This window comes from Cupressus sempervirens, chromosome 10 (genome assembly GCF_028749045.1).
Source record: "Cupressus sempervirens isolate cs-2001-9-10 chromosome 10, ASM2874904v1, whole genome shotgun sequence".
Lineage (NCBI taxonomy): Eukaryota > Viridiplantae > Streptophyta > Pinopsida > Cupressales > Cupressaceae > Cupressus > Cupressus sempervirens.
Genome location: NC_143127.1, coordinates 104655855 through 104679949, shown reverse-complemented (window position 1 = coordinate 104679949; position 24095 = coordinate 104655855). Strand labels below are relative to the sequence as shown.

Here is a 24095-nt window from a genome sequence, read left to right as displayed (position 1 = left end):
GCTTGGAATGAAACCACTTTATTGAAAATATCAGCACTCTTCATAGTTGCCTTTGAGAATAATATATTATTCCCCAAGTTTCTCTCCCTTCCTTGTCCTCAAATGAAACATCATCCCTTTATATATTCCAATGTGGACAAAAGATACACATCTTCATCATGTCTACCCTTTGCAATGATCACAACCTTTTTACAACTACTACTCCTTTGAAGTGTCACAAAACTTCATCATTTTTGTCACTTGGAAGAGTTACAATCTTTCATGATCACCAACCTTTGAAAGGGACATAACCCTTCAAAATCCTTGCCCTTCACAAGAGTCATGACATTACATCATTGTTGATCCTTTGGAAGTCACAACCTTTCAGATTAACTACCCTATGGAAGAGTCACAATCCTTTCATAATTACCACTTTTTAATAGAGTTGAAACCATTTATCACGGTTGCCCTTTGAAAGGGCCACAAACTTTCATTATTGTTGCCTCTTTGGAAGAGTCGCAACCTCATAGATTTACAACCCTTTGGAAGAGTCACAACCTTTCAAAATTACCACCACTTAAAAGAGTCACACCCTTCATCATTGTTGCCCTTAAGAAGGGTCACAACCTTTCAAATTTACTACCCTTTGGAAGAGCCACAACCCTTCATTATTTCCTATGCTCTTTTCTTCCTTTCTCCTCCCCTTCCAAATAAAGTTCTCTTCTCGCTTTTTGTATCTCATGCTTGAGTGAATCACAACTCTTCCTTTGATGCCTTTGACTCCTCATTAATTTAATTAGGTTTAATTCGGTTATATTCTAATTTTATTATTTTATATCTTCTTCTTCTTTTTATTATATCAATCAAATATTATAATTACTATATTAAAGATATATTATTAAATTAATAATATGTCATCTTGTTATACTAATAATAGATTATATAATATTAGTTATTTATTTATTTATTTTAATTTTATCACTGTGATTTTATATTATTATTTTAATATGATTATTTATTTATATTGTAATTATATTAGAACAATGTTATATTATTCTTTATCTAGTTATTAATTAGAACTTAATATTATCATTTGTTAAATCTTCTTTCAGATAGGGGACATCACAGTCCACCCTTCCTCAAATTTGTTTGTCCTCAAGCAATGTGAACCTTTTATGGTGTCTCCAATATCCAATATAATGACCCTAAAGTGGTAATTTCAAAGAACTACAATACATTTACAAATATAAACTTACCAAATCTGAAGATTGAGTAATATTCAATTAAAATACTAAGAATAATTCAAAGATGGAACTTATCTTGATGTAATGTACTACTTGACTTCTCCTTTGTTAAGTATTGCCTTAAACCATGATCTCACTTGATGAATAATCCTAGTCCTTAGGGAGTGTTTATCAAGTTTTTAGCCCATGTAACTAGACTTCCTAGGGCTCCAGTTATATCATAATCAACTTAGAGCAATCCTCCAACTATGATGCCATCTCCCACAACCCCTCTCTCCTTAAGACCTTATGAATATCTAATATTTGACATATCCATCCTTGTGATGCATGGGAGAGACATTATCTCTTCCCAAGCCTTATGGGTACCCTACACTTTGGTGTATCCGTCCTCCTAATCTTTGGGAGGGACTTCATCTCTTCTAAGGCCTTATGGACACCTTGTACTTTGGTGTATCCATCCCTATAATCCTTAGAAGGGACTTTATAGCTTCTTAGGCCTTTATGGATATTCATTTAGGATGTATGCATCCTTATAATCCTTGAGAGAGACTTCATCTTTTCTGAGGCCTTTATGGAAATCCCTTTAGCATGTGTGAATCCTAATAATCCTCGAGAGAGACTTAATCTCTTCCCAAGCCCTTATGGATATCCTTTTAGGACTTGTCCATCTTATAATCCTTGGGACAGACTTTATGAATATCCCTTTAGGACATATCCATCTTATAATCCTTGGGAGAGACTTTATGGATATCCCTAAAGGAAGTATCCATCCTTGAAATACTTAGGAGATACTTTCACTAGTAGAATTTTGGCAAATAAATGACTACATGACTAAAAAATTTAGTCACAAGACTAAAAATTTTAGTCACGTGACTAAAAGTGATCAAATTCTAGTAATATTTTTCAAATTGTAAGTGACTAAATAAATGACTAATTTGATCATCAGGTAAAATCCCAAGCTTAGACAAAGATAAGTAACTAAGTAAATGATCAAATAAATGACTAAACAACTAGTCTCTAATATTTAGTCACAAATAAGGGTGAGTGTGTAGCTAATTTGGTGTAAACGTGCGTCATGATATGTAGGCGAGTCACCCTTGTATGATTTGAAAACTTGAACCTCAAATTCAAATAATTTTGAGAGGGAATTTTACAAAAAAAATTAGCATTATTTTTATTATTTGTAACTCAAAACCAAATGCAATTACAAAGAGGATATAATCAAGTATTTTTGCGTAAGAATTAATGGAGGTGCATATTTATAGACATTATCAGAGTGAAGTGTTTAAAAATTATGATATCACAATTAGGATTAAACTACGTAGTTTTTCTAGTCAAACTCATTGACCTATATTTTAGGAGTAGTGATTCACATGAATCCATCGACTCTCATGAGAATGAATAGAATGTCACTTAACACTCATTGGATCTAAGGGGTGCTCACACAACTGAAGCATTGATAATTGGTGGGAGGTCACTCATCTTAGGGCTACTAGAGTTCAAAACAATATTTCTAAAGTTAAAATTAATACACTGTCATAAAAAATTTAAAATATTATTTTAATTATCTCTAATTTAAAATTAAAACTATTTTAATTGCCTTAAACTAAAAATAAAAACAAGATAATTTAATGTTGTCTATACATCACCTAAAATATTTTATTCATTGTAATTACTAATTAAGAAAAAAAATTTAATTAAAAATTAAAAGAAAATAAATAAATAAAATTCAAATAATTAATAATAATGATATAACCATACAGATATGGGGTGTCGGTTCTAGGGTTAAAAAACTAGTTAATTGATAATAAGTAAATAATGATATTGATATGGGGCGTATGACATTTTTTTGATTTCATCTATGGTTAGGCACGATAGGCAAAACATTAGCACATAAGTCAAACCTTGCACTGTCAATAAAAAATTAAAAAAATTAGCACATAAGAGAAAAGATTGGCAACATTATTAGAGATTCAAAATAAAGTTTTCTTTCATTTCTTGGAAGGATCGGTGACAAGGAGAAAAAGGATAAGGGTTGAAGAAATTCACACAAAATTTTTATTCAATTCACCTTCATTGCTTCTTTGGTTCGTTGACAACCTAGATTGGACAATAAATGGGGTTACAGTTCCTTCAGCACATCTATAGATATAATTTGTGGCACAAAAGCTCAGGTTTTCTCTATTTTATTAGTCCCAGTTCCTTCAACACATCTATAGATATAATTTGTGGCACAAAAGCTCAGGTTTTCTCTATTTTATTAGTCCCTGCCGATTTTTCACTGTTTCATTTTTATATTAGTTGGAATGTTGGGAAAAGTACTGAATTCAAAAATCAGTGTAAACCTATAGTTATTCAATACTTTTATATTTTTGCACATTTACTAAATTGAAATTGTAATTTTCCTATCAGCCAAGCACACAATCTTTTTCATTTTTTCATCCAAATTTTACAAAAATTAAAGAGACTACATTTGGCATTTCATAGGAGTATCACATGCATAACATGCCAATGTAATGTCTTTTGATGTGGAAAGAGAACAAGAAATTTGGTACATGGACATATGTTCCTATTTCTTAAATTTACAAAATACACTATTAAATCGTGCCCTATGTTCTATGCACGACATTCTCTAGAGGTAGTGTGTTGGGAGTTCTCAGAGAGATTGCTGCCTAATTCTATGAGGGAAGACAAGTTTTTTTTCCCTCCTAATAATAGGTTAGTCATTTGTAATTCGCGGTTTTTCTTCTTCTCTTAATTTCTATTTATTTCGATTTATATGCAGGTGGCAGCCGAAAAATCTAAGCCAAAGAAGAGGGAAAAGACAAGTACATCTTCTTGTGAAGCATCTGATATACTCGCACCATCAATTTCAAGTGAGGTTTTTATCGTTCTGTCTCTTCACCATACTAGGGTAAACTAGGGGTCTCTGCGGGTGATGCCTCTGCTATCTGGTCCCCACTTCATGTAGTCTACAGAGATTTTTCTAGATTATGTTAGAACACTCAGATTATATGGCTACAAAAAACTTATTTGTTCAAAGGCACATATCTAACTTTGTCCAAAAAAATTAGCGCCCCCGAGATGCTCTGTGCTCTAATGGAGGGTGTAATGACCACTATAGCATAATATTGTAAATTAGAACTAAAATTCTTCATGATTTTGAGAAATATCTTCTCCATTACTTAAATGCTTCCCTAGACTGTGTTTGATGGAATGTCGCCAGTTAATACAAACATGAGATCACAGACAATATGTGTGGCGATCGTTTGATATAATACATTCTTGAAATGCCATTTCATCAGAACAATGTTGACAAGGATATGGAGTTTTTAAAAAAAAAAGAAGCTTTAAAAGCTTTCATTTAGACGCAATTTTCAAGTGTAATGTTCATTACAAACTGCCACATCCATCATCGTGATCCTTAGCTCGCGGAGCCTCTATTAAGTCTGGAATTACAATACAGTGGACAGCGCATGTAAAGCACTTACATAAAACACCACCATGTAATCAATGTTACAATACGCCTGCAGAGGTTAGTTTAACAAGCATGGAGAATGTTTGATGAAATGCCGATAGAAATGTGCGTGAGTTGCTTGATGAATGTCGCTTTGCAAACGTAAGTTATCTCTCATAATTTAATGAGAGTTTATCAGAGTATCATTAGAATTCATTGTCTCATCCAGTGGAAAAAGAATTTTGACAGTCAAATGAGATTTTGAAACATGTTATATGGGAGCTTTTGCTATGTTTCAGCGCAGCCCATATGTGAATGAGAGTCTCCGGAACCTGTTTGAATAGGAAAGGAAGTGTTCCTAGGTGAAAGTTATCACTGTTGTATAACAGAGAATACCTCTCCATTTGTTTGACTTAATGTCTTGAGAAACCGTGATTACAGTGAATATATGCAAGCCAAGCTGGGGTTTATTAAGTAACCATTGACACCAATCAAAGAATAATGAGAACATAATAAAGATGGGAATTCTATCGAACTATAAAGGACATGATAGGAAGCATACTGAAAAGTGGAATCATGGACATGGCATAATCAAGCATCTGATAAAATGTCGAAGGATGTGAACAAGTTCAAACTATTAACAAAATGCTTCAAGAGGGAATGAAGAATTGTTCAAGTGAGATGCTCTCAGATAATATTGTCTTTTTAAAATTTGCAGAGAAACAAATTGAAGATATTGAAGCATCTTCAAAGCACATTTTATTTGTAGCCTGTTAAAAATCTGTGGGGTACAATGAAACACAACTATCAGACACCCGACCGTGCACCAATTCTCAAGAGCAAGCTTCCTGACATTGGTGATACCATTTTGGGCAACATCATTAAGCAGGATTTCTGGACACCAATAGAAGTTGAGGAAAGAACCATAATGGTGATGCAAGTTATTGATATCACGAGCAAGAGGTCACCCAATATCCATATAGTGCCCAGAGTTGGTGTTAAAATGCATGAGAGCATATCAGCTTGACACCAAATAGGTAGTTTTGACTAATGGAAAAGTGATAGCCAGACTTGATCTAGTGGTCATTGCACTTGTTTCCCATCTACCAATTCGAGAGCAATTTTCAGATATTGATAAAGATTTTGCAAAACAGTACTTTGTCAGTAATAAAAATCAATTCCTCAACACCATAGCTAGATCTTGGCTTTCTCAACCAAGAAAGGGAAAGTCGCAGTTATCAAAATCAACTCACAGATCTTTATTCAAGGAGGATGTTGCAGCTATGGTGATTAACCTAACCAGGTTGGTGGGAAACAAAGACTTTCAAGAGTTTGAAGATTGGATGTCTTTGTTTATCAATACAACATGCAAAGGCACTCACTTCATTGACTAAGGAGAAATTATCAGCGATTGATTGCATAACTAATTGTTAGAACTGGGAACTAATAATTGCTTTTATAGGACTTAATAGGCATGGTAATTATGATGATTTAACATTGATCTTTAATTGCCATCCACAGCTGTAAAATGACAGAGTCCACAACATTTCATCAAATGCCAGCAACAATCAACTTGGCAATGTCACTAGATCAGCAATTCATCGACATACTCACATCCTACTTGTCAAATTGCATAACCTCTTCAGAATCAACATTCCAGAGTCATTTTGAGTTATTTGTATCACTTGCTGGCTGAAGAGTTTTTTTTCCCAATGGATTCCTGACAAATCCTCATTTTACCTCGTTCTTGTCAATTCTCTTAAAATATTTAAGATCAGCATCCCAAAATGATTCTGGAGTCTGATCCTGATTTTCTCTTTGACCTGTTCCAGCATATGGAGTCTTCTACTGATTTTGATCTTTTGCATAATACTTTTCCACCACGCATAGATGAAGATGTGCTTAATTCTATTGAAACAAAACCAAGTCTCTCCTTTAAACTAGGAGTCTTACTTCACTACTTTAGACGCCACTGGTTCTCTATCACATTTTCCTGATATCGGTTCTTGCAATGATATTAATTAGAATTACAATTGCATATGGTCTGTTCTTATTAGGCAACTATTCTGGAAAGACTTACTTGACTGGATAATATACTTTATTAGTTTGGTCGATGAAATGATTCATGTATTCGTTGTTAGTTCTGAAATATTGATGCAGAGGACCTTGCTGTACTTGCAATCAACAAATAAAAGAGGGACTTCAATAGTGTTTCTACAACACCAACCAAGCATCTTCATGAGGATCATTCTCCTTGATCCAAGCCAACTCCACAACCTATTAGAGTGCACACCTTGCCTTTATGCCACTATGGGCTCTACATATTTTATAACCATCACTAATGTCCCTCAAATACATCAGTGTCTTCAACCAAGCAACTATCTCTTACTAAGTGCTCACTAGCCCAATCACCAAAAATATGCTTCCTTGCTGTCTCTGGACAGACCCTCACACAAACAGGTATAACTTTTGAAGATGATACAAGTTTCTCGATCACTCCAGTTAGAATGGGCGTAATTAGGTTCTCACAAACATACTTAAATCTGAGCAAGATCCAACGGTTGGTTGGAAAGATATTGCCCCTGTACTGAACTGCATTTTTCTGGAATGGTCATCTTCAACTTTCTTCAAAATGTGTGATCCATTTCTTCAATCCCTTGTCCATTCCTGCACACAAACACCTATAGAAACATATGATACATGGATTGGCTCCTCCCATAAGACACGATAGCCACAGTGAGTGGGAGGGCCTAGGTATTCATAGGCAACTTCAAAATAAATCTCTGATTGCAATTAAACCTCTGTTTAGGAACAGTCAAGACAATCTGAGTTTTTCTAGCTTTAACATCACAAAACAATAACCCAGAGCATGGGAATGAACAATGACTCAAACCCTTACTATCCTACTCCATTATTAATCAATATTTCCTTCAAAAAAACATTTAACAATCCAAACCAAAGGATTGTTCCCTCACGATAGAGAACAAAGAAAATTGCAGAGAATTAATTCTGTATCCAATGAAACTTCATTACATTACTTTTTCCTTCAATAAAAACTCACTACTCACTCCCTAAGTAAGACTCCCCCCTCCTTTAAAAAAAAATCCATGATCAAACAACCAAATGACCTTTCCCAACCGGTTGCCCAATGTAACGTGCTCCTAACCAGCAATCAGTCAGTATTATGACTGTTACAATTAGTTGCCATTTTAGGAAAATTACATCATTTGGGCACTTTTAGTGCATTCCATCCTTTTTAATGGATTTATTAATCATATTACATTAAATGACCCAACATGGTCATGTTTATTCTTTTCTCCCACCTAGGATCTATTTAGTGACCCTAGTGTCTTCTTAGGCCTTTGTCTTTGGTCCTGGTGCTCCTACACAAAATATGTTTAAGGGTGCACATAGCATCACATTGAGTTTCTCAATATCCTAAAAACCATTGGACAATAGTCAAGATTTTTATTATCTTTTAGACTTTTATCATTTATTTTTATTCGCATGCACTAATAACCAAAGCTTGTGAATTGGTATGTATACTCTCCACCATTCATTCCAAATAGACTATCCACATCTATTAATATCTCTTGACTGTGTAACCTCCTTCATCTGATATCTTTAGCTTATCTTTCTATTTCCATGGAGACAACATTTACCACAGGCTTTTATTTATTGCTCGACCAACATCAACTACCAGGATTAGTATATAATTTATTATTGTCTGCAGTAGCTATTATGCTTCTTTCATTTACTCCCACAGTTGATCATTATTACATTTTATAGTAATTTATACTCCTTATAAAATTATAAGAACTTCATTGTAATTTGAAAAATGCACATTATGTCTGCTAGTCCCTTGGACTTATGCTAATTTATAGGTAATAGGAACTGTGAATTTTTAGCAGTAAGAAACAAGCCTCCCCCATATCGTGGATGAAATAATGGATAGTATTAAAGAATACTTTTTTCCCTTTGAGTAGCTCTTCTACTAGTAAGCCCATGCTTGTGTTGGTATGACTTCATTTTTTCTATGGTTCGTACTACTGTCTCCTCGGCCTGGCTTCTCATATTGCATTGCAAGTTTAAGTATATAATTGCTATTCTCGGCGTTCAGCGCTAGGGTTTCCTATAACCTTACTAACATTTGGCATTCTTGTTGGTGCAATCACTTTGGTGTGAGAACTAGAACCTAGGAAGCAAAATCTACATTGTAAATGAAGATTTTAGTGTCTGGGTGTAATTGGTGGGTTATAGATCTTTAACAATTGCATATTATTTGAAGACTTTACTGGTGGCATTACGTTTTGTAGATTACAGTACTCCAATAAATGGAAAATTTGAAGACGAATCTTGTTGAGCCTATTGAAGGAAAGTGGTATGAACTCCAAGGTTTTATTTTCTATACAATGGGCCCAAGGATTGAGGAGATCCTATTCTTTGCTGCTAGAAGATATCCTCTTATAAATTCTAAAACATTGTATTAGTTAAGCATTGCTGCTACAAATATTTCAGATATAATCTATTAGTTACAATAACCATCCAGGCATGGATCACTGTCAATACACTGTTGAGATCAGAAACTAATGATAATTACTGCCTTGATAATTACTGCTCTTTTCTTTGTGGTTTATTCATTATAAATAAGCATTGTGACATAAAGAGAGAATATTTTGGATATTGATGGTTTCATTCTAAATCATCTTTGTCTCTTCATCATAATTTGGGAAAGTTAATCAGCAACGCTTATTTGTAACTGTTTGCTATTTGTTATTGATGTTTATTATTAGTCTGTTTATTCGCTGTTGTAAGTTAAGCATATATGATTTGATGTCATTTTCCTCTTGAATGTTGATTTTTTCTCTTCCAATCAGTGCTTATGCTGATTCGTTTGATTTGGATATTTGATTGCTAAAGAGTAATATCAATGGATTATTATCTTTCTTTTTCTTTTGTGCTTTATCTCCATCCAACATAATGATTAGAGATTTTATGTCCAAGGGCTTTGAATATTGGTAAAGAAAATATTTTAAGGTTAAGCAATTAGAAGAAAAGTAAATATATTTCTTCCTTTTTGTTGTTTGGAGAATGGAGATAGAGAGTGGAATAGAAATTGATTCTTTCAGCAAACTATTTCAGAGTAGAGATGGCAAAGTTCCTCTGTCTTTTGCGGAGACTGCTAGTAAAGTCATCACTTGCAAAGGTAAGATATCATATTTCATTCTGAAATCTATATTTTTTGTAAATTTTCATGCCTCAAGATTCATAGATTTTCTAATGAATTAGTCCTATTGTTGTACTTTCTCTGGATTGTTCAGTTTTAGTAGCATGGAGGGCTAAGGAGTTGTTGGTAATACAAGATGTTCACGCTGAGACTTTTTTAATGGTCCCTAATATTCTTATTAGGCTAATAATGATTTAACCAAGGTTCTAAATCTTGTCTTGGCAAAGCTTACATTTCCTAAACCTTTTATTCATTTTGATTTTTAATGAACGCTATTTCCTTCTAACCGCGTTGAATAGAATTCAAGATTTTGTTCATATAGAGTGTAGATATGATGCTAATATTTTCTTTTCTTGATTATATTTCTAGTTTGCCACATATAGTTCCAATGACTTCAACAAAACTAATTGAGCCAAAGTTTCAATAGATGTTATTCAACACATTCATGTCTCGATTGTTGTAATGGGTTTGCACTTGTCTAACAATGGAATTACAGGCACAAGAAATTTGGCTCCGTTGTCATTCTTGGAGTTGAAGCATGTTGGATCTATTTTTTCAGTAGTCTTTTGTTTTTTCCTCACAAAAATTTCCTACCAAAAAATAGTCTCTTAGGTCATAGCAGGAATTGACACATTTCAAAGTGTCCTTTGTACATCCACCGTACGTGGCTTTTGCATGCTCTTAACATTGGTATTATTATGGTGATTGCATTTCATCATTATAACAAGGGACTCTATATTTGCATTGCACGCAAGCTAGTCTCAATTATTGTAGAGACTATGAAAAGAAAAAAACAACAGGTTTGATGTGATTTTTTAATGGGGTTTGATGTTTTTATTTAATGCAAAGGTCTATTTTTTTGATATAAATTGTATAATCATTTGTATCTTTTTTTGAGATGTTAGCACAAGAAACAATACTTGTGTGTGGCCAAAGTGCTTCAAATTATATTTTATAAGAGTCTATCATTACAATAATTTAGAGAGGTGTACATGAAATATAATTTTAAACTGCTTGAACAAAAGAATTTTAAATTGTTGAATTGTTATTGATAAAGATTTAGATTAATATTTTTCATAATAACTAAAATGTGTGTTCTTTGAGAAGAGTATATCTTGTTACAGTGACCCTAATCATGGTAGATCTAATGTTGGGAAGACAACTTTGTCAATTTTTTGCATTATTCTTTAAAGGGTACTAGCTCAATGGAAGAGTATATCTTGTTACAGTGACCCTAATCATGGTAGCTCTAATGTTGGGAAGACAACTTTGTCAATTTTTTGCATTATTCTTTAAAGGGTACTAGCTCAATGGAAGAGCACCTACTTTATAAATAGGAGGATGGTGGTTCAATTCTATCGTGCCCTAATATGACTAAATTAATGATTAAATAAACTACCAAATATATTACCCAATATACTACCAAATAAACTACCAAATATACAACCATATATACTACCCAAAAACTACCAAATATACTACCATATATACTACCCAAAAAACTACCAAATAAACTACCAAAATTACCAAATAAACTACCATATAAACTACCAAGTAACAACAATAAATGACTAAATCAATGACCTAATCAATGATTAAAATAGTTTAGTCATAAATTTGGTTGGGAGATAAATGTCTGGCAATAAACTACCATTACGCACGTGATCAAAATTAGTCACATATCTACAATTTTTAGTAGTTTATTTAGTAATATATTGTTGTTTTTGTACTAGTGTTTATCTCTTTCAAGGCCTCATGGATACCCTCAATGTATTCATTATCATCCTTATACACATTTCATCTATAATATAACAAGGCATTTAGGCCTTTAGAGATGTGTGATTGTTGCCTTGTAGTAAGGTGCCCTTTGACTTGGTTCTAACCTTATCCATTCTTCCATCATGGCCTTGCTCTATGTTTGTTTTTGTATTCTTACTTCTGCATTGTCATACTTCATATGAACTCGTAGTTATGATTTTTTTGAAATTTTTGTATGAAGACTATCTTCCTTAGCTTCCTTTTCTTGTTATGTATATTTTTCTATCCTTCTTTCTCTACTTACTGTATTTCAGAACTCTATGAGTTGCCATTAGATTACATGTCCCTTGATAAGACATAGTTGGTTCATTGTAGTTATTCTTACTTTTTTCTTGTTTTAAGACTATCTTTCAGTTACACTTCCAAACCTTCTATGGTGTTCTCTTTATGCTTTCCATTTGAAACTAACACTATCTTACCTTGCATTTGCAAATACAAGAATTGCTTTTGACATTATCATTAACCCGTCACAATATGCCTATGCGTTGTCATTACTATCATACATCTTTACAAGTCTCATTATGCTTTGTTCTTGCAACTATTTTGGTTTATCATTCAGATTACCATTTCTCCATTGATGGATTCACTTTCACTATTTTCAACAATATGGCATAATTATTCTCTAACACCATTGTAATGTCCCCATTCAAATCACCTTTTACTTTGTTTTTACTCTTCAGAATTTGAATAATAATATTTTATTGTTGGTCCTTGCTGCCCTTCAGAAGAGTCACAACCTTTTAGATTACTACTCTTCAGAACAGCCACAATTCTTTATTGATTCCTATGCTCATTTCTTCCTTTATCTCCCCCCCCCTCCAAATGAAATTCTCTTCTTGCTTTTTATAATCGCATGTTGGAGGAAGGCACAACTTTTCCTTTCGTGTTATGTTAGATTCTAATTTTATTTTTTTATTGTATTTTATTATATCAATTATAAATTAAATTACTATGGTAGAGATATATTATTATATTAATAATATATCATATTATTATAATAACAATAGATTATATTATTATTTATTTTATTTTATTTTATCATTATGATATATTATTATTTTAATATTCTTTATTTATATTGCACTTATAAATATATTATACTATTATTTATCTCTTTATTAATTTTTATTTAATATTATCATTTATTTATTAAGTCCTCTTTCATTAAAGGGGACATCACATCTTTCTATTTAGAAGTTTAACTACCCTAGAAGGTTTTGAAGATTGCAACCCCCCCCTTTTCAGGCCAACCGATTTTATATTAATTTTCCCTACACTAGAATATGATAAAATGTGTCCCAAATGGGTGTCAACACTTATTGGAGGATCTGAATGGATTTTATTTTTTCTCCAAAATTAGGGCAACCCCCAAAGGCCATATCTAGCAAACCATGTACTTGATTATCAATTATAACCAATTTTTGGAAACCTCTTGAACCACTCTACAATTCAAAGTATGAAGTGCCATTTCAAAAAAGTTTTGACCCCCTTTTGGAGCCTCTATGACCTTGAAATCTTAGTTTTAAGTTTTTGGGCCACCGTGCGAAAATAAAAATTCAATGTCTTCAAAATTGCCATGAACTTTATTGACATGCTTATATATCAAAAGATAAGTAATTGGAACAATTTGTGCTCAAATGAAAAACTTACTAAAAAGTAAACTTGTCCAAAATAGTAACTGCCCAGAATAGCCCTTATTGAAAAACTAGGCAATATTTTTGGTTGATTAAGGATTGTTTTTACACCTTGGATGCTCCAGTATTAGACAACCAAGGTAATTTGAGAAGTGACCTTACTCTTACCTTTTCTTTTGATAACCATAATGAATCTTCATTAGGTCGTCCTTTCCATTTGACCAAATACTCCTCATATTTCCTTTTTCTTGTGCTTTTGCCAACACAAATATCCAAGATGTCTTCTATCTCCTCTATAGTTAAAGTAGGTGTTGGAATATTCCACTATGCTTATGCTATCTCATCTACAATACTTCATTCATGGTACTCTACCAAATCTGAGAAACACAAGAGTTCACTAGCTTCATCAACAAACTAAAATTTCTTAGGTCTGCTCTTATGATTTGCCTTAGTCTAGAAGTGAAGATTCATTTTATTAGTATGTTTTTCACCTCTTCATGCAAATTTTTGAAGTGTTTAGCAAAGTCTTCAACTTTGGTACAACTCTTTTCTTCATTGTCCAACTTTCTCAACTCAGAAACATTATGCAAGTGCTCTTATTGACAAAATTATTGTATGTAAATTTTGCCCGTCGTAAAATAAAATCCCACCCCTTTACTTTATCTCATACTAAGCATCTCAATAGATAGCCCAAACTCTTATTCACCACCAATAACCCATCAGTCGATAAATCGTGTGTTGAGCTAAACTTCAAATCTATCTTCAACTTAATCCACTATGTCCTCCAAAAGTACCCAACAAACTTAGTGGTGCAATTTGAAACTGTGGTTTTGGGCAAATCATGTAGTCTCACTGCTTCTCTGGAAAGCAATTTTGCCACATAAACAACATTATTAGTCTTTCTACAAAGAATGAAATGTGTCATCTTCCAGAACCTGTCTACCACCACAAAAATGGAATCATGTTCCCTTTGAAGCCTTGGTAAACCAACAACAAAGTTGAAACTAATATCCTTCTGTGGCCTCTTTGGTAAAAGTAATGGCTTATACAACCTTGTATTTTCGTTGGTTCCTTTTCCCATCTCACATATTCTACAACTTTGCACAAACTTTTAACATCTTGTTGCAATTGTGGCCAATAGTAATATTATTCACTAACCAAAGCAATGGTTTTATCTCAATCAAAATGTTCAATTGATCCTCAACTATGCTTCTCTTTGATTAGGTTCTCCCTTGTAGAACTCTCTGGAATGCACAATTGGCTACCTCTGAATAACATAAGATCTTGGATTATAAAATCTAACCACCTAGTCCTATTTATAATAATAGGTTTTGTATAGGCTCTCCAAACTTCACCAAACTCAAGATCTTCATGAAATAAACTCTTGATCTCCTAGAACTCAACAACTTTGATCTACATCTTTGTCAACAAAGTTTGTCTCCAACTCAAAGCATTTGCAACTCTATTAAACTTTTCACTCTTGTGCTTCAAAACAAAAGTGTGACTTTGCATAAACTTCAGCCATTTTAAATGCCTTTAACTCAACTTTCCTTGCTTGTTTAAGTACTACGAAGCTTGATGATCATTAAATAAAACAAACCCTTTAAGTAAAAGATAATGTCTCCACTTCCTCAATGTTTAAACTATACAATAAAACTCCTGACCATAAACAAAGTATTTTCATTTGGCATCTTTCAATTTCTCACTGAAGTAAGCAATGGGTTTACCTTCTTGACTCAAAACAAATCCAATGACATCACCACTAACATCACAATCTATTTGATATACCTTATTACAATTTGGAAGTGCCAAAACAAGTTGCTTCGTAACTTTTATTTACAATAAACAAAAACTCGTTATTGCTCTTAGTCCACTTAAACTCTTTTCTATCATGTTTCATTGTTACAGTTAGGGGTCCACATATACTACTAAAAATTTTGATTAACTTTTTGTAGAATCTAGCCAAACCATGAAAAGATATTACCTCAGTAGCAATTCTTGGAGTAGGCCATTCAAGGATAGTCTTCAAATTCTCTAGGTCCATTTTAAGACCATTTACTATTTAAACAAAATCCAAGGTGCACTAACTCCTTCACAAAACTGCACTCATTCAAGTTAATTAACAAATTTTCTCCCCTTAACTTCTCCAAAACCTACGAGTATGCATTATGTGATTTTCCAATGTCTTCTTGAGGATCAAAATATCATCCAAATAAACAATAACAAACTTACTAAAAAATTCTTTCAATACCTTGTCCATGAGTTCAATGAATGTGCTCGAGCATGAAAACCAATTCATCTCCTTCTCTAATCTGGATTTGATGATATCCACTCTCCAAATTTATGTTTGTGATGTACTCAACTCCACTCAAGCAATCCATAATATCATCCATCCTTTGCAAAGGAGACCTATACTTGATATTAATCTTATTGATAGTCCAATAATCTGTACACATCCTCCATTATCCATTTTCCTTTGGTGCTAAAAATGTTGGTACTACACAAGGACTCAAACTCTCTCAACTTAACCCCTTATGCAACAACTCTTGCACTTGTCTGTTCAACTCTTCACTTTGTTAGAGTCATTTTATGGGATGCCTTATTGGTAAACTAGCTACATGAATCCAATCCATTTGATGACTAATCTTTCTTACTGATGGCAACCCATCACGTACATTATCAGATACAGTATCCTAAAACTCATCCAACAAATGTGCAACTTCCACATATACATCTTCTACTTCCTTGGTATCAACTTTTAGAATTAAAGCAAAATATATATGTTCATACTTCATGCCTGTTAGATTCAATCTGTCAACTAGATATATCCTTGCATTACTACATGTCTTTTCCTATGTTTTCTTCAATGGCTTTAGCTTGTTTTGAACTCCATCCTTAGTCAAAGAATAGATATTTGCATACGCATCATGTACTGCATAACAATCAAATTGTCAGAGTCTCCCTATCAATAGATGACAAAGATCCATAGACATATCACATAATATCTCATCGTGATAGGCTTCCAATTTTGAACTTTACCATACATTGTTCATTGACCAAATCCTTATGATACTTCTGTTAGAGTGGGGTTGTCGTTGCACCAAAAGACCGATATGTCAATGCTTGATAAAACCACTCAACTTATAGTACACAGGGGAGCATTGAACAAATTTCTAACAATCTCCCCCTCCGCATTACCCAAGTGTTTGAGGATTCGAACCTGTGACCAAGCTCTGATACCACTTGTTAGTGTGGGGTTGTCGTTGAACCAAAAGACCGCTCTGTCAATGCCTGATACAACCACTCAACTTATAGTACACATGAGGCGGTTAAGCCCTTGTCACGAATCCCAAGGGGAGCGCTAAACAAATTTCAATCAACTTCTGCAACTAAACAATCTAGTAGGGATTTGGATGCCCCCTCCTCGCTAACTTCAATTTATTAACCATTTCCTTTAAAATTAGGTTATCCATACTACCACCATAAATAATGACACTACATACTTTACCATTACACTGACATCTTGTGCAAAACAAATTCTTTCCTCACTCAAGTTCCTTCTTGTCATTTAGCAAGGATCTTCAAATAACAAGAACTTCTCTTTCAACATCTTCAAAATGTACTAACTCAGCATCTTCATCTACACGTACAACTCATGCATTACCTTCTGGTCTACTATTCGTCCTCCCTTGATGTAGGGGGACACTTATAAGCTTTATGTCCTCCACACTAAAAACACATTCCACAAAAAACTCCTCTTCTCGATCCTTGTCCTCTTCCTCTCTAATTCTCTGTTATCTTGATCGCAAGGATGATACAAATTATTTCCTCTTTGATTATGATTGCTAGTAGGTCACTATTCTTTTCTTATCTTTATTTCAGCCTCCCTAAGACTGTCCACTAGGCTTTCTACCACATCCTCCTCTATTTTTTCTTGGTCTCAAACTCCTTGTTCATTTTTTGTTCTACCTCCAAAGCAAATTGATATGCATCTTTAATGGTAGATATTCTTATCATTGTCAACCCTTCTTTAATGCTTGGCCTCAAGCCATTTATATAACGGGCAACCTTCTCCTCGTCGGCATTAGAAAGGCCTATTCTAATAAGGACTCTATAGAACTCTTTTTTATACTCCTGAACAAATCTTCTTTTCTTGCTTCAACCCTTGTATTACAACAAATCAAGCTCATAGTCAACAAGAATGAATTGTCTCTTCAATTCAATTGCATCTTGTTATCTTTCCTCCCTCTTCTATTTCTCTTCAACTAAACCTCTTTCCACTAAAGTTTAGTATGACCTTTTAGCCTGACCTTTGCAAATCAGACCCGCTCAAGATCTTCTACTTCTTCATACTCAATACTCTTCTATATCATTGATCCAATCAATCAACTCTTTTGGATTAAGATTTCCAGAGAATGTAGAAACTTTGATATTGGTCTCTTTCCAATCTTGGAAATGACCCTGAAAAACCTAGCTTCACCAAGATCTATAGTCCTTTCTTGCTCTTCTCGAAACTGTACTACTTCAAATTCATCCTCACTTTCCTATGTTGCCCTAATATAGGCTCCTCTACATAGCTCCTCTTACAGTGCTTGCACTTGTCCCTAGAGAGCTCTAAAACCCTCTTCTATCACACCAACTACTTCCACCGTAGTTCCTTTATGGAGGCATCTTTTTGCACCTATTTCTCAAACCCAAAACCACAACCCTAGTGCTAACTACCTCACATTCAATGATATGTCTACTCAAACGAACTTTTGATCTCAAACTACTTGATGAAGGGTACCCCCCTTACTAACCCAAACACACACAACACAACAAATAAATATAATGAAAATTACAAAAAATGAAAAATAGTTGCTTTCTATTATCTTCAATGAAATGATATTACGATATTCAAAAAAATAACATGCTACAGCCAGATGCGCATTTCCGTACAATAATCTACAACCCAGAGCCAGCATATGCACCATGAAAATTGCCCCCTTGTACCCCCTATTTGTCTTCTTTATTTTGGGAAATTTAACCGCCTTCAAAGGTTTTGGAGATTGTAACCCCCCTTTTTTGCCCAACCAATTTTATATTATTTTTCCCTACATCGAAATATGTAGAGAATATGACCCAAACGGATTTTGACACTCATTGGAATATTTGAAGGGATTTTATTGTTTCTCCTAAAGTAGAGCAAACTTCAGAGGCCATATCTTGCCAATTGTGTACTTGATTGTCTATTATAACTACTTTTCAAAACTTCTCAAAGCACTCTACAACTCAAACAACTAAGCGTGCTTTCAAACAAGTTTTGACCCCTTTCGAAGCCCCTAAGAACTTCAAATCTAAGTTTGAAGTTTTTGTAACCACCACCAATACAAATAAAATTGATGTCATCAAAACTGGACTTGATTTTGCAATGAAATTTTACTGGCATGCTTATATATCCAAAAAAGAACCTCCGTGGAAGTATTTGAAACAATTTGTATTCAAATGAAAAACTACTAAAAATATTAAGGTTGCCAAAAATAGTAACGCTGCCCAAAAATAGCCCCTATTCAAAAACTAGACAAGCTTTTTGGGTGATGTAAGATTGTTCTTACACCCTAGATGCTCTAGGGTCGTCATTTGTAGATGTGATGAGAGCATTTGTTTATGATAACCTTTAGGAGGAAATATACATAGAGCAACCACATGAGTGATTCAAAATCCTTCACTTGTTTCTTTTTATCAGAAGTCTTCCTATGGCCTCAAAGAAGCCCCTCAATATGTCAAGATGTACTCCTTCCTTCTAACAATTAGGTTCACTCATTATTTGATCTAAATGTCTAAACTTCGCAACATGATAATTCTCTAACTTTTTTGGTTCTCTAAGTTGATGAGTTGTTGATCACAAGTAATCACCGATCCACCGTTCATGTAGTGAAAATTGCCCTTCGTGGTTATTTAACTTATTGCTCAATGTCATATTTGGGCCTTCTACACTACTTGGGAATTGAGATCACTCAATATTCTTCAAAGATATTTGTTGCATAGTTTACGTATGTTCTTGATATGCTCTCTAAAATCTTGCATGGCTAACTATAAGTATGCACCAATTCCATTTCTATCTAGGGTGGAACTTGAGGCTAAGCATTCTTCACACTTAGTAGATGGCACTTTATATCGACAAATTGTTGGTTGTCTCATATACACATAAGGCCTAAAAATTTAATATGTTACAGGTATGGCCTCTTGATTGATGCACGAGCACCACCAACTTCATTAAAAACAGTCTAAAGAATTCTTTGTTACAATCAAGGTACTCACAATTATGGGATTCATCATACAGTAAGCACAGATTTGACATGGCGAAATACATAGATTTGATTGGGCAAGCAATTCTAACAATTTGTCAATCTACATAAAGATATTGCTTCTCTCATATTTCGGTCCAACTTGTTGGTCGAGCAAGACAACCTATAATTTCTCTCATCTACAGAGGTGGAGGGTATCAAAAACAAATTAAATGTTGCTACTAAGGTTATTTGGCTTCAAAGCATCCCCATTGAGTGGGGAATTACTTTTTGGAAGCCTACAATCATATTTGTGACAGCTAAAGTGCTATATAAATCTCTCCCATTCCATTTCACCATCAAAGGACCAAACACACCGAAATCTGCATGCACTACATTCAAGTTGATTCATGAGCAAATCATTAATATCTAGTACTATCTGACATCAGATCATATTGTTGACATCCTCACCAAACCCTTCATTGAACGCAGGTTCAAACACTAGTAAGCTTTATTGAGGGCATGACAAGTGTCCACTTTAAAGGGGACTTCTTAATCCTCTCTCTCTCTGTGGAAGGGCTTCTCTTTTGTCTTGGAAAGGGGCTTCTTGACATTGGTCCCTAATTTGGGCTCATTTGTGGGGACCCATAATCTTTCCACCAACCTAAATTATGCTTAAGGGGGTTGTTAGTGTAGGTTTTTATTTCCTACTTAGTTATCTTTTTCCTTATTCCTAATTTTTTCTTACACTTTTAATTAAGCATGTTTAAGATCAACTTAAGTATTAGTGTGACCAGGTGAATCGGATTTACACTTAATCTTTTTTTAGAATATTATTGTGGTCTCTTCCCATTTATTGTATTTGTAACCTCTCCCCTATCTCATTTCCTATATAAACTCACTCCTAGCTAGTTTTATTTGATTTCATTGCATTCTGCAGAATTTAGTCTTGGATTCTCCTAATGCTATTTTATTAATTTTGTATTTACAGTTCTCACTTGAAGACTAACACTATTGTTATTTTGATCTTGTATTATTTATATCCACAATATTATTTCTATTTGTATGCAATAGTCATTTTGGATTATTCATCTTTTCATATTCTAACAGACCCATCAGAATGGCAATCAATTAGGGCCAATATTTTCACTTAATTTTACTTTTTGTCTGGATCTAGTGTTCCTGCCCCTACTGTCACCTTCTTCCGGAAGAAAAATGTAAAATAAACCCCAGGAGTTCGTGTATTTGTGATTAAAAAGCAATATACGGAGGCATGCATTCTTATGAAATCATTCGTCCGTCCTTCCGATGGATCGGGAAGCCCTTCTTTCATTACAAATTTTTTAAATTAAAAAATCATCGCTAGAAAAGCTCATTAGAAAACGGAAACCTAAAAATAAAGTCAGGGTAACGAGGAGGGAAATGCTTACTTGAGACATCGCAGCACCAGACAGCACCGTTGTGGCCCTCATACGTCCCAAGGCGTTCGCCATTGTGTGCGTACCACACAGTGGGCGTGTGATCCTTGGCACACGAGAATAACAAATCCCCGTCTCTATTGTACTTGAGAAACGTCAGAGGCCTCTCATGCCCCTTCAATAGAATCGGCCTCATCTAACTGTTCAAAGGAAAGTGTGAGGAGGAAAAATAAATGATTGCTTAAACAGAGCCGTAACTGGCGAAGAAACGGTCTCAAAACACTTATAATTATAACTAAAAAGGGAAAAAAAATGTACGATAGAGAGGATAAACCAAACAAAAGGCAATAAAACGCACCTGTGTTGATGACTCCCCGGTTAAAAGCCGTCTAAAATATTTTCCCAGGGTTTTAGCAACAAAAGAGGACGAAAATGAAACGCGCTGCGATCTAAAATCTTTTCAAGGGTTTTAGCTAATGGGTGCTTGATTTATTTCAGTTCTATTCACTGGTTTATTTTTCCGTTCGCCCAACGCGCTGAGTATAATTCCCTCTCGTGGAATGCAGTTTATACATATTTGGCAACAACGTAGCGTGCGACTAAGCGAGAGTGTCTCGGAAGGACGAGTATCATGTGCTCACCCTAATTTCTATAGAGTGCGTGTTGTCCGTAGGTGGTTCTTCATTAATTTGTGTTTTGAGAGTTGGCAAAATCTAAAATAATTTCATAAAATTAGGTCCTAGAAATTGCAACAACTCCCGAACATTCCCTCTAGTGAAATGCAGTTTATACACAATTGGCAACAACATAGTGTGCGACTAAGTGAGAATGAATGAAAGTTTTTAGTGATGTTTATGAGAGATGAGTACCATGTGCTCACCCTAATTTCTATAGTATGTGTTGTTCATAGATGGGGACTAATCACATCACTTCTTCATTAATTTGTGTTTCGAGAGTTGGGAAAATCTAAAAATAATTTCATAAAATTAGGTCCTAGAAACTGTAACAACTCCCGAACATTCCCACAAAATTCACTCACACGTAATATTCTCCATTTTCAACAAATTTCATGCTTTTATAGTTTTGTTTTTACATTGGTTGTGGGCTTTAATTTCAAAGTCTTTTCTTTTTTCTACGTAAAAATCCTACAAAAAATTAGGAGTTTAGAGGATGTGGCGAGTGATAGCTATGGAGTGATGCATTTAGCCAAGTGTCCTCTACAGACTCTGGACATAGCTTGTGCATGTAACCTTCACCTCAAGCACATCGACCCTTATTCACTTCATACTGCAATTGAGTGTGGCTTTCCAGTGGGTAGACTATGGTCTTTGCCTTACACATTATGCTCTGCAACACAATCTTAGGTTGTATTCAAAGGTATCTTTCTTGTTAGTTTATCTCTTTTCTGGTGCTTTCCCTTCTACTCAATATGCTTGATCTTTTTCTAGAGTCTTTCATAGGGTTACATCTAAGACTTTTTAGGGTTTCATTCTAAAACTTGCCCATGCTTGTTTTAGTAGGGTTTGGTGCTGCAAGATTGGATTTTCTAAAATTTGTAGATAGCATTGGCCTCTTCAAACGTATCTTCTAGTTTCATCATCAATGATCGGGTAGGGCACTTGCTTCAAAATTGTTGTATTTTAAATCTTGTGTTAAAATAGCTTGTCGTGGTTGAATGAATGTACAAAAAAATTAGTTGTAAACATTAATAGTGCCTACAATTTCTTACATCCCAAGATGCCCATCTAATCACAACTTTGAGAGCTTGTTCGGGTGTCACATACCCCCAAATAAGATATTAAATCTTAATAATAATATATACCTATTTGATAAATTAAAAACAGTAACATTATTATTAGTAAATTGACAATTAGATCAGTAATAAAATTATATCAAAACATAAATTAAGAAATGTGTATATTAATTAAATCCCTAACTAATTGAGAGCATTACATAAGAAGTGGTGATAATTTAATAATTGTAAGGGGTACGATGCCCCACACTAGCCACCAAAGAAGTCCCTTAAAGTCATGACTGTATAATACACCTCATAAGTGCCTCAAGCCATTTGTATATAATGATGGAGAATATGGGTGAATAAGTCGTTGTGGGAGTTATAAGGAAGCAAATTTTTAAAGGAAAGATAGTACACAATATCATGATGAATAAGGTTAACATTCATTGATTTTATCTTGGAAGTCAACATCACTAAACCAATCAAAATCCTAGTCATTCCATGTAGATTGGATGGAGGCACACACCGAGCACATTAGTCAATTGGGAATTAACAAAGTACAAGCAACTAGGAATATTTAATAGCTCTTGATTGAATGAATTAGAGAGCACGAGATTTTTTGCATCCGATAAGGTAAGAACGGGACCCCCAAATCTTAAATATGGGATTAAATATGTTGTTTGCCAATTATTGATGGATGTTGATCTAAAACATGATAATATATAATAATTATCTAATAAAACATACAACATATTTTGGCAATTTGGCTAAGAGGAGAATATGGAAATACATTAAAGGTTATCATTTATGGAAACATATCATCCATATTAAGTTAGCAAGTTGTGAAGACAAAGTTTTAGTTTGAAGTCTTAAAACATTGTTTAAGCATTGTGAAGACTAACTGTCAACAGAGACACCTTTTTGGTTTGGGAAGTTTATAGACAACGAATCAGAACATGCGTACTTGAGGGAAGCTAAAATAGGGTATGATGATCCTATATGTCAGAGTGCATGTCATTGTGATTTGTACGGACATAGATATTAAAGTTTTTTCAGTCACAATCAAGAACAGGCAAAACAAGACGGAGTGAAGTAAATTATCAATTGTGTTAAGAAATTATTTTGGTTTACCAAAATAATTACTTAACTAATTAGGGACATCATCCTAGATGTTAACCCTAACTTAGCAAAAGTCAATTTTGTGCTCTGGAACACATGTGAAGACATGAAGGCTGACAAGGCAAAATAGAAGGGTATAAATGAAAGATTGGTTTATGCGAAGTTGTGTGATGTCTTTTGGACATTGAGATATACTTG

The 24095-nt window shown here is 34.1% G+C and overlaps 1 protein-coding gene across 1 annotated transcript in view; it reads right to left on the bottom strand.

The window, feature by feature from the left end:
- LOC149532812 (eukaryotic translation initiation factor 3 subunit I-like) overlaps positions 1 to 21587 on the bottom strand; it is a 53578-nt gene extending 31991 nt beyond the window's left edge. Inside the window, exons 1-2 of the mRNA XM_089807762.1 lie at positions 21402 to 21587; positions 21056 to 21243 (exon numbers count right to left, since the gene is read on the bottom strand). Of these exons, the coding sequence (XP_089663888.1) occupies positions 21056 to 21239 (184 nt within the window). The 5' untranslated portion in view covers positions 21240 to 21243; positions 21402 to 21587. The remainder of the gene's footprint in view (positions 1 to 21055; positions 21244 to 21401) is intronic.
- Positions 21588 to 24095: the final 2508 nt, after the last annotated feature.